The 11,130-nt window shown below is 46.3% G+C and overlaps 1 protein-coding gene across 1 annotated transcript in view; it reads left to right on the top strand.

Annotated features, from left to right (window-relative positions):
- SLC26A9 (solute carrier family 26 member 9) overlaps window positions 1–10,641 on the top strand; it is a 29,574-nt gene extending 18,933 nt beyond the window's left edge. The window contains exons 14-20 of the mRNA XM_048826379.2: window positions 437–529; window positions 1,704–1,823; window positions 2,750–3,067; window positions 3,572–3,626; window positions 4,889–5,034; window positions 7,752–7,829; window positions 8,851–10,641. Coding sequence (XP_048682336.2) covers window positions 437–529; window positions 1,704–1,823; window positions 2,750–3,067; window positions 3,572–3,626; window positions 4,889–5,034; window positions 7,752–7,829; window positions 8,851–8,898 — 858 coding nt within the window. The 3' untranslated portion in view covers window positions 8,899–10,641. The remainder of the gene's footprint in view (window positions 1–436; window positions 530–1,703; window positions 1,824–2,749; window positions 3,068–3,571; window positions 3,627–4,888; window positions 5,035–7,751; window positions 7,830–8,850) is intronic.
- Window positions 10,642–11,130: the final 489 nt, after the last annotated feature.

Below are 11,130 nucleotides of genomic sequence, written 5' to 3' on the forward strand. Positions count from 1 at the left end.
GTCCATTTTTAAGCATTTTTGATTTTTAATAAAAACGTAAAGAAATTTTGAAACAAAAAGTCATTTGGAGTCAAAAAAATTGAAAGGTTTTGTTTTGAAAATGTCAACATGAAATGTTTTGATTTTTTTTCTGAATTTTTTGTTCTAAGTGTTTGTTTGTTTTTTTCCAGCCAAAACAATTTGGCGAAATGGACATGGATTTGTGAAATGTTTTGGTGTCGCCAAATCTGGATTTATCACCAAAAAAAGACTCAGGCAAAAATTTTCACCCAGCTCTAGTTGTGTTCCCCACAGATAAGCATTTATCGAAGGTTACCTGAGGTTTCTTTGCCAGATCTATTCACCGCACCTCTATTTTCTCTTGTTGCAAAAACCAACAAGCCCGTGCAAAGGCTTGAGTTGTTGTGCATAGTCTGAACTCTGATGTCTGTTGCAGGTCCATGAACTTGATGGGATTAAAATTGTGACCTACTGCTCCCCACTGTACTTTGCCAACTCAGAGATATTCAGGGAGAAGGTTATAGCGAAGGTAAGAAAACCCTAGCCAGCTTCTGTTTGCAGAGATGATGGAAAGCACTAATTGGTTCCAAAAGTATGTGGCTTTCAGCCTCTGATCTGACTGCCCAAAGCCAGCACAGCCTGGGAGCCCCATGGGGCATTGTGTGTTCAGTTTCTAAGAGCAGAGACCATGACACTCAGCTAGGAAGGGAGCTCAGCTGAGGCCTCTGCAGATAAGAAGCATTGCAGGGTGTGGTCAACAGCAGACTACCTCCCAGCATAGCAACATGATCTCCATTTCCCTGGCTTAGCTGTCCAGTCATGTCACAAACACTCAGGAGTTTTAATTAATGTTTCCCCTGCAGGGGCCTGCTTTATTAAGTCCTTCAGGTTCCATAACATAAGCAATTCATTTGCCCTCTCAGGTACCAGCAGTTCCTTTCCCAATCAGCAGGGTTTCATAAATAATCCCTTCTACCCTTCCAGGGCATAGTCCTTTTCTTCCCTGGTCAGTGAGTCTCTCTACAGCCCTCCTCTGATGCACCCTCCTGGCTGCTGTCATGTGACTTTTGGTGTGTGCCAGCTGCAATGGAATCCCACTGTTACTATCACATCTCATATACTACATGCTGGGTAACAACATGAGACGATTCCATGCTTGTGAAACTAAACCGGCTCTTTATTAAAACAACTATTTCCAGAGGTGCTGCAATGGCCACTAGCATTCTAGCCCTGTGCACACAGACTGACTTCCCGCTGCCTCCTCCAAACTCTTCCCTCCTCCTGCAACCTGTGCTCCTCCATCCAAGTTTTGTGCAGGTTGCTATAAGAGCTTGCGACTTTAGCCGCTATGGGTATGTCTACACTGCAGCCTTCCAGCCCAGCTGGACAGACTCACACTAGCAGGACTCAAGCTAGCATGCTAAAAGTAGCAGTGTGAACATAGCAGCTGAGGCAGAGACTCACCCTGAAACAGAGAGTGTGTAAGCTGGGGGCACAATAGGTTCCATTTCAGCCCCTCTATTCCTGCTGCCTTCATATTCTGTGCTCCTGAGAAGGGAAGTGTTGTTGGACCATGTGCTAGCATGGGCAGTGGTCAGTTTCCCCTTCCGTTTTTCATATATGGATACGAGGCTCTTGAGCTCACGACACTGACAGATGAGCTACATAAGCAAACCCAACTCACTATCTCTCCTTCTCCACAGACTGGGGTAGACCCCGGCAAAGTGTACTTAGCCAGAAAAAAATACGTGAAACACCAGGAGAAGAAGGCGGCATCACAAAAAACAACGAAGCTGCAAAAATTGTTCTTCAGGAACAAGAAGGTAACTCACTCTGGGTTCCTTTGATTGCTGTATGGCCTCATGTACGTCCTTGTGTCCAACCTCTCCGGGGCACTTCCCCCATCCCTCTCTTACCTATAGCGCGTGCTACAGTGACCTACACAAAGGGCCAAACCATGCTCACACCAAACTTAGGGGCAAAAGTCCCACTGAGTTCAGTAGAAACAGAATTCAGCTCAATTTGCCCAGAGTGACTAGATCGGGAATGACCAGCCTGGGAGCCCATGGCTTGTAACTGTAGGGAAAGATCACCCGTTAGTGATCTGGTCTCCTCTTCATGTTGTGGCTAGTGAATCCAAAATGACATCCATGATGGAAGGGAGTGAATATGGGCACAGTGTGTCCAGTCTTGATTATTAAAATGTATGTGAATATATATGCAAAGTAGATATAGCCCTTAGGAATTATTTGGCAAGCTGCCGAAGTGGCCTCCCCTGTTTGAACACAGCTGGTCGAGGTAATTAGTACCTGGGATGACAACTTAGAGGATCCAGGAAGGAGAGGCTGTATCAGCCCTGGCTGCGCCTCCACATTGTTCTTCTACTGACTGGATCCTGAGGGCTTTCTCCATCTCACCCCATGGCTGCTCTTTTCATGGTCAGGGAGGCTGTCAAATGTCCTGTTGCCTACTAGGTACGAATGGGCCAAGTGGGAGTGGGGGTGGCTCGGTGGCTGGAATGCAGCCTGCAGTTTGAGACATTGACAATGTTTGACAAACTGGTTGATCCTTTGGGCACAGTCAAAAAGAAGCTCACGCCTGTAACTCCACTGAAACTGGCCTGATGGACGTCTTTCTAAAATACATGCTGTAGCTCAAACGCAAAATTTGGGCTGGATGCTGGCCTCAGGAGGTAGATTGAGAGCACTGATAATCGCATCCTGACCTGGTTGCCTTTGTTTGGCTGCAGACCTTGTCAGTGCAAGAGCTCCAGAAAGATTTTGAAAGCACCTCTCCGACGGACACCAACAACAACCAAACGACTGCCAATGGCACCTGCATCTCCTACATCCCATTCCACCCCCCCACAAACAATGCCGGGCAGGTCAATACCTCAAGTGAGCTGGGCAGCATCTCGAGCCATCGAGGCAGCACTTGCAGCGTCAGCCCAGTTGCAAACATCGACCCGATGATCACAGCACCGCCCTACGTCAGCTTCCACACCGTTATCTTGGACATGAGTGGAGTGTGCTTTGTGGATCTGATGGGCACAAAAGCTCTGGGGAAGGTTAGTTCTCTGCCACTAATTCAGCATGTGAATCCTTGGGCAAGTCACTTCTTTGCAACTCTGTTTCCCTGCCATGCAATGGGGATAAAGATGCTTCTTCTTCAAGTGATGGTCCGTATTGTAGTCCATTGTGGGTTCATTTGTGTTAGGGTTACCAGATAGCAACTGTGAAAAAATGGGACAGAGGGTGGGGGGTAATAGGCACCTATATAAGAAAAAGTCCCAAAAAATGGGACTGTCCCTTTAAAAATGGGACATCTGGTCACCCTACCGTGTTTGCACCATGTGCCCGGAGCCAGAGAGAAGGAATACAGTGGACTACAGATATAGACCACACAAACTGAAAACCTCCCGTTAGAGGTCCTCTTATCTTCCTCACTTACAGCTTGTGAGGGTGTATGAATTAGCATCTGCAAAGTGGATGCAGAGCCTTGGATTAAAGGCCTTATATAAGTCCAAATATTATTGTTTCTTATTGTCCTCTCTCTCCTTCTTCCCATCCAGCTGTGTTCCAGCTATCAGAAGATTGGTATTAAAGTCTTCCTGGCAAACGTACATGGTAAGCATCCAAGCATAGCACATTTCTTTGTGCTCTTTCCCCAGTTTCTCAGACACAGGCGTAGTGGTGATATAGTTTTTATATTGACTCAATGGAAAGGGTGGGATGAAACTGCAGAGAACCAAAGAAGTTTTCAGTTATCTAGTCCTCTCCTGTGACTAGTACAGGATTGTTCCCTACAATATATTCCCCAGTGCTACTATGAAATCTCCTAAGTGATGAGGTTTCTGGCACATGCCACTCCACACTGATTATTTTAGGAAGCGGGATTTCGTAGCTCAGGGCCGTTGAGAATAAAGCAAGCGTGTAGCAAGAAGAAAGGGTTTACAGAGCTATTTCATTCCACAAAGGCAAAATGAAAAAGGGGATGGTTTTCTTTGTGATTGAGGCTTTTGGATGTTTTCCACTTGGAAACATTTATTTCAGGTCCCGTTGTGTTCTCTTTGGAGCTTAATGGCTGTGGCTAATGGTTATAAACATGCAAGTTTATCGTCCCACAATAGGACAGGATTATACTTCGACTTTCCTGGGCTTCATTGTTCTCTGTAATAATGTGTAATTGACATGTCAGAGCAAATCAGAACAGATGGGACAGAAAAAAGGGGGGGAATATAGACTGGAAAAGGTCTGCGTTTGGTGTGTATAAATGTAGGCATTTTATCTGGGATTGGATATAGACATCGTACCTCCATAGTTTGCACCTAAGAATACATATATATGCAGTAAATCTGTCTCTCCTCTCCCTTCCTTGCTCTATTCCAACCACCCTGTCCATTGGACTACTGACCTGCCTCACCCCAGGACAAAAATTCTGCCAGAATCCTCCCATCCCAAAATCCTGGAAAACTGCCTGTGCAAGTCAGACCCTTCTCCACTGCTGCCCCCATGACCCGCTGAAAACCCTCCCTGGGATGCCAGCACAATCACCTTCCTCCTGCTCAGCCCAGCAAACCATCTTATTTCAGTCACAACCTCAGAAACCAACCATAGCACAAAATTCTGCCCTCATTTACACATCTGCAAGCGCATCAGCAGCAGTGGGCCCTCCGGCTTTAAATGGGATGCCAGTAATGCACAGGCTTTGGCAGGCACTCTGCTCTGTGTAGGGGTGAATTCCCAACCATTTCCTTTCTGATCTGGTCGGCGTCTGCCCACCGGAATTGCTACAGGTTCAGGAACTCTCTGTCAGCCCCATTTACTTTCAAACAACTCCTCCTTCAGTCCGTTTCTCTTTGCTCATAGCGTCTTTTCTCCTTCTGCAGCCCAGGTGTACCATGACATTAGCACAGGCGGAGTCTTCGAAGAAGAGGGCCTGGACCCAAGTCACATCTTCTTGACCATCCACGATGCTGTTCTGTTTGCGCTGGCAAATGCCAAAGGAGTCTTCCGTCCTCCTGGTTTAGAAGAGGTACGCCTTGGGCTTTCCACCAGGTTGCAGAACCGCAGGGCTGCATTCTGCCCTCAGCTACACACATGTATACACATGAGAGGATAAGAGCCTACTACTGTTATTCCATTAGCTCAAGTGGCAGAGACCCAAGCGTATAGACCAGACACCCCTATGGGGGTCACTGTCCAACCCTGTTGAAGTCAAAAGCATTGCACAGGTGTAACTGGGAGCAGGATTTTGCTCAACATTTGATTACCAACGGGGAGGCATAGATTCAAACAAGGGCAGAGATCAGCCCATAGAAACTAGAGGCAGAACACGTCCACCTCCCCAGGAAGTGACTACCAGTGGGAGGGACAAGGAAAGTGACATGCAGCAGTGTGGCACGTGCTGTAAATACAGGGGTGACATAGGTTATTTAGTAAGATACCAGCTGGTTATTGCATAGTAACTCGAATGGAAACAATGGCCAGGCTGCCGAGTTTATCTCATGATAACATGTTAAAACATCCAGACTTGCCACTATGCGTGTGCGCAAACAGCAGCTCAGCCAGGGGAAATATGCTATCGAGAGACATTCCCCTTTGGAAACCCTGCTTCCCTTTGGGTCCTTTCTCCCAGTGTATTTCTACTGCCACCCGAGGGTTGGGTGGGAGTGGGTGAGGCAGCATTCTAAAGAGCCGCAAAGGGACTGCAGGACTCCATGGGAGCCTGGAAGGAAGAAGAAGAATTAATATGATGACCCTGGGAACTCTTCCTCCCCTCACTGTCAGTCACCACAGACTCCCTTTCTGGTCATCCACGTTATTATTTACATTGCAGTAGCTGTTAGAAATCGGGTCCCCATTGTGCTAGGTGCCGTATACGCACATACTAAAAGACAGTCCCTGCCCCCAAAGAGTTAGCAACCTAAATAGACAGTCAGACACGGGGTTGGAGAGGAAACAAAGGCACAGAGAGATGAAGTGTTATGGGCACGGCAACAGTGGCAGAAAGAGAACTCAGGCCTCCTGAATCCCAGTCTAGTGCACTATCCACTAGCTTATGCTGTCTCCTGAAAAACACAAAAATTATGTGCTTTTTTAGCTCCCAGCACAAGGGCAAAACCTTCCTAAAACAATGTATGCCACTGAATCATGGATCGTGCAGTAATGAGGCATTCAGTGGGTGCGCACAATAAGTGCACCTTACACCCCAAGGGAAGTAGCAAGCAAAGCAACCGATAGGATGGGGTATGTTCGGGGAGGGGCGGGGGGCTGGAGAGTCTTTTAGGGTGACCATACGTCCCGTTTTGGCCGGGACAGTTCCTTTTTTAAGCTCTGTCCCAGTCGTCCTGACTTTCTTTTCCAAAAGGCGGAATTTGTCCTGTTTGCTCTTGCTGACTTGATCAGTTGGCAAGAGCAAACAGGACAAAGGCCCACTTTGACAACAAACTGGGGTGCGAAGGAATGGGGGGGTGGGGGGTGAAGGGGCGATGCCAGCCCTGCACAGTGTCCCATTTTACTTTGGGAAATATGGTCACCCGAGCTCTGGCCTGGGGAAAGGTGCAAGGCCTGTCTGATCGGGGAAAGTGTGCTCGATATCTGTTAGCAATAGCCATATTGAAAGGGCCAAATCCTAGGCTGGTGTAAATTAGCACTGAAGTCAGTTGAGCAATGCCAGTTCACACCAGCTGAGGATCTGGCTCATACTTTATTCCTCTATTTCTGCTCCCTGACATCCCGTGACGCTTGCAGGAAGGGAATGTGTCTTTTTTTCTGGCTACTCAGCGATGTCCCAGGGAACCGCGGGGCAGTTGGAATTTTAAGTATAGCATCTGCGGTGCTGGTGAGGGCATCAGCCGCACTCACGGATAGACACTGAGCTGTGCAATCATCAGACACCACAGTGATGAATGCTTGTGTATGAACCAGCACAGGCAGAGTGGCGCACACAGTTTTAAGTGACCGCTTCCGAACACCAGTCTTGCAGTTCACTGTTCCCTGAACAAGGGAACTGGGGTCTGACCTCTCCCTTGCCTACACTGTAACTAGCTGCTCACAGCCCTGGGCTGCTCCCTGCCCACTTATTTGCATTGCTACACCTGATAAGACTTCTGCAGCCCCAACCTTGGGCTGACACTAGGCAAGCGCTTATCACGGCTGCACAGCAATTATTTGCTTTTTAAGAGATTTGCTGAAGGTGAAACCGCCTGGCTCCCACTGAGATTGAGGACAAGGAAACAACTGACTCTTTTTCAGTTTTGTTTGTTGAATCTAAATGTCGGGGCTGGCAGGGGGGTGTCTTACAGGGTCCCGGTTAACACAGTTGGGCCCCAGATTCCAGGTACTTTACTTTAAAGAGGTAGTTTCACACTGGAACAAATGTGGGTGTTTTTTTTTTAAAGAAGAGCCAAAAGGCAATAGGTCTGATTCTCATTTACATTAATACCTCTTTATACCACTTTCACAGCCAAAAGGGGCCACAAAGAGGCTGTGAATGTAAATGTAATGCCAAAGTGGTGTAGTTCAGCCCTTGTGTAAATGCAAATCAGGACCAATACACTTGCCCAATCATTTTCTATATCCACTTTACTGGTTTTGGGTCTGATGTTTTGGTCCAGACCCATATCCAATAACAATTCGTGCTTCCAAATTGTAAAGGGCAACTTCACAGGCTGTTCTTGGGTTAGCTACAGTTTTATCCTTTTCAGTCCTGTGCCTGCTAATCATTGATTTTGACTTCTTCCCATGCAGAGACCAAGTCAGACAGAGCTCTCCATCTATGATGAATCTGTGGATGAAAGCAGTGCAGAATTCAAGAACTTGGAGGAGGTGAGGAATAGGACCAGGAATCACTTTGTATTGTGGTAGCACCCAGCTGCCCCAACTAAGACTGATGCCCCATTATGCTGGGAGCTGTACATATACATAATAAGCCCCTGCCCCACAGAGCTTAGAACACTGTAGATGAGACAGACCAAGGGTGGGTGAGAGGGAGCGGTGTTATGCAGTTTGCAGATGGGAGGCTGAGGCACAGAGTGATGAAGTGAGAGGCCTAAGGTCACACAGGGAGGTCAGACTGTGGCAGCAGCAGGAACTGAGCCCGGATCTCCTGACTCCCAGTCTAGTGCTTAACTACAAGACTGTCCTTCCTCTGAAGAGAGACTCATTTGACTTTTGCTGCTGCATCTGCTGCTTTTTATCTGTCGTTTGCCTGGAGGCTGGTGGGCTATCAGTCCTCAGGCTTAAATGCAGAAGCTTGAGGGCTGGGGAGGACAGGAAGAAACCCTCACTCTGCATGGTATGGTATTACACACTGTGGTGGATGGTTTATGTCTTCCTCTGAAACATCGCGCACTGGCCAGTGTCACAGGATACTGGGTTAGATGGGCTGTTGATCGATTCCAGTACAGGGACTCCTGGGTTCATACTGGAGATGGGCCTGTGCTACAAAGTTCAGATCCTGAAGGCCTCCAAAGTTTGGAGAGTGTGGAGCATGAGGCCTATCACTAGATCTCGGTCCAAGTACTCAGCTGGTGTAGATCAGCATAGCTCCATTGACTTTTATGGGGCTGCACTGTTTGCATCCATTCAGGGCCTAGCCCGAGAAAGACAGTCATTGAAAAATTGACCCTTTCAGCCTATTAAGGAACAATGCAAAGGAAACCCTATGAACCAGGTAGCCACAATGCCAATAACCTTCCCTCTTGAGGTGTAAAGCTCAAGAGGAAATGAAGAAGGTGTAAAGCTGGATACAGAAATGGAGATCAAGTGCAGTGGCTATGCGGTTGGACACCAACATGTGAAAGTCATTGGTACCATTCTAACCAAACCCATCTTGTTGTCCCTTTAGGAGATGTTTGGAACCATGTTCCGTTCGGAGGCCCAGACAGCGCTGTAAGTGCCTGGGGGAATGTTAAAGTGCTGGCAAAGCCTCCAGAACTGACTATTCTCACGTATTCCTTTATGAAGAAGTTTCCCCTGTCTGAGTGGTGCGCAGAACAGCCTTTCTGTGCTTCCAGCCCGGGGTAGCAGTGAGGTTGTGAGGCAAGGGGCCGTCATACCTCTCCTCCTGACATCCTCTCTCCTCCTTCCCTCTGTGTGTGGAATTCAGAGCAATGGACTCTTGGAGCAGGTAACAGAACACAACAGAAGCAGGAACTCAGGAAATAACGTTCATCTACACGTAGAAGAGCAGCAACTTAATTTAATGGCAAGTGCCTCCAGGCAGAAGGATTATTAATATCCGTCATCGCTGTCAACCCTATCTCTGTCCCTCCTCCTCCAGAACCCACTCACATACCCAGCCATAAGGGTTGCATAACACAGGCATCACCTTTGTTTTCCTTCCTTTTTCCAAGGAGGTGACAAATAAGGAAATTTACAAGCCTTTCCTGGCTTTGATTCATAACCACAAGTAACCCTCTCAAGATGCAGTGACGCAGGTTTGCAAGGTGATAATATTTTAAAATGTGCACTGACCTTTTGGGAATCTGCACGCTGAATTTAAGCCTGTGAATTTCTTGGGGTTGCTGCCCAAAGCCACCTCTGTATTCTCTATTACCCTACAGGCCCTCCTGCGCTGTCCTGTCTATTACCAGGTACCATTTACTGAGCCAGTGCTGTGTTTTCTATTACTCTAAAATCCTTGGTACCACTGCATGGGAGTAATGCTGCATTCTATATTACATGCTCAGGCTATTTTTGGGTATTAGCCACCCTCAGCTCACATGACCAAGAGCTCCTGCCAGCTCTAGTGGGAGTTATATTCACACACTGGCCTTCCCAACAGTTTGGGTAGTTAAAATAAAGTTTATTCAAAGCACTGGCAGAATTAGGGCCTGATTCAAAGCCTACTGAAGTCAAGGAGAATCTTGCCTTTTACTTTAACAGGCTTTAGGTCAGGCCTTTAATCTGGGAACATCATGAGAGCAAGTATTCCTGTGGTATTTTGATGCTTCCTCTTCCTATTCTCAGTATCTGGACATTGCTAAAAAGTTCAGTTTAGATTCAGCTCTAGAAATAGGTAAGTGTTTCAGGGTGAGCAGGTTTTCTTAACCAGTGTGCCCATCCCTAGCAAATTCAGGGACAGGGAGAGAGAGACCCTTCAGCTCAGTGCATACATCCAATGGTTCTTGATGATGCTAAAACTCAGGAGCAGTATAATTAAAGATTGAGCATATTTTGGGTATGCCAGGAGTCAACAGCTCTTGTGATACCCAGCACTAACCTCTCCAAGCTTGGAGCTTCAAGCTGAAGAGATTTTAGGTAATCACCTAAGTGACAAGAGAAAGCTCATCTGCTGGGATTGCTACGGTGTCTGGTCCCTCATGCGCTATGTGAATTTGAATAAAAATCACCACAAACTGATGCTACCAGGACAATCTACCTCTCGGGCAAACAAGCCTGACTCGATAACCCATAGACAGATGATATCTTTTAATTTTTTTTTAAAAAAACCCTAATACTTTTATATATAAAAGTGTGAGTGATGCTAATAACTATTGCTATTTTAGTTTTCTGTTCTAGTTCCTTCCTTTCATCTCCATATTGATTCTCTGAAGCCTATGACTAGAGGAAATGCATTTAAAGTATATGTAAACGCTGAAAAATACAGTATGTTGAGGATTAAAGGGACACTTATTCGTACATTTAGGCCCCAAATTCAGGTTTTGTGAAAAGCAATTTTGCAAAAATTATGATGAGCAGAATTTTTTCTATGACATTTTTAAAGTTCTGATGAAAGCAGTTTTTTGTCTGGATTTTAAATCTTCCGCTGTGGTGTTTCCAGCCTTGGGATAAAGCATAAGGGCCAGAAAATGAAACTGCTTAGAAGCAAATGTGAAACTGACTCGTCTGTTTTTCAGGAATAAAAAATAGATAATGGCCTTAATAATGCAAAGGAAATTTGCTTTTAAAAAGTTATTTCTGTTCTAATAACCTAAAATGTCAATAACGCTTTTGTGTTTTACTATATGGTTTTAAATCTGTTTAATTCATAAAACACTCTTAAACCACCCTGATAAAAGGGTCTTTGAGATAACATTATCGGGGAAAGAAAATGCAGCTGTACTGTGGCTCCCAGATAAATGATGCCCCACTTGCAATGAAAATAGAGCTGCATGACTCATCC

This window comes from Caretta caretta, chromosome 21 (assembly GCF_965140235.1).
Source record: "Caretta caretta isolate rCarCar2 chromosome 21, rCarCar1.hap1, whole genome shotgun sequence".
Lineage (NCBI taxonomy): Eukaryota > Metazoa > Chordata > Testudines > Cheloniidae > Caretta > Caretta caretta.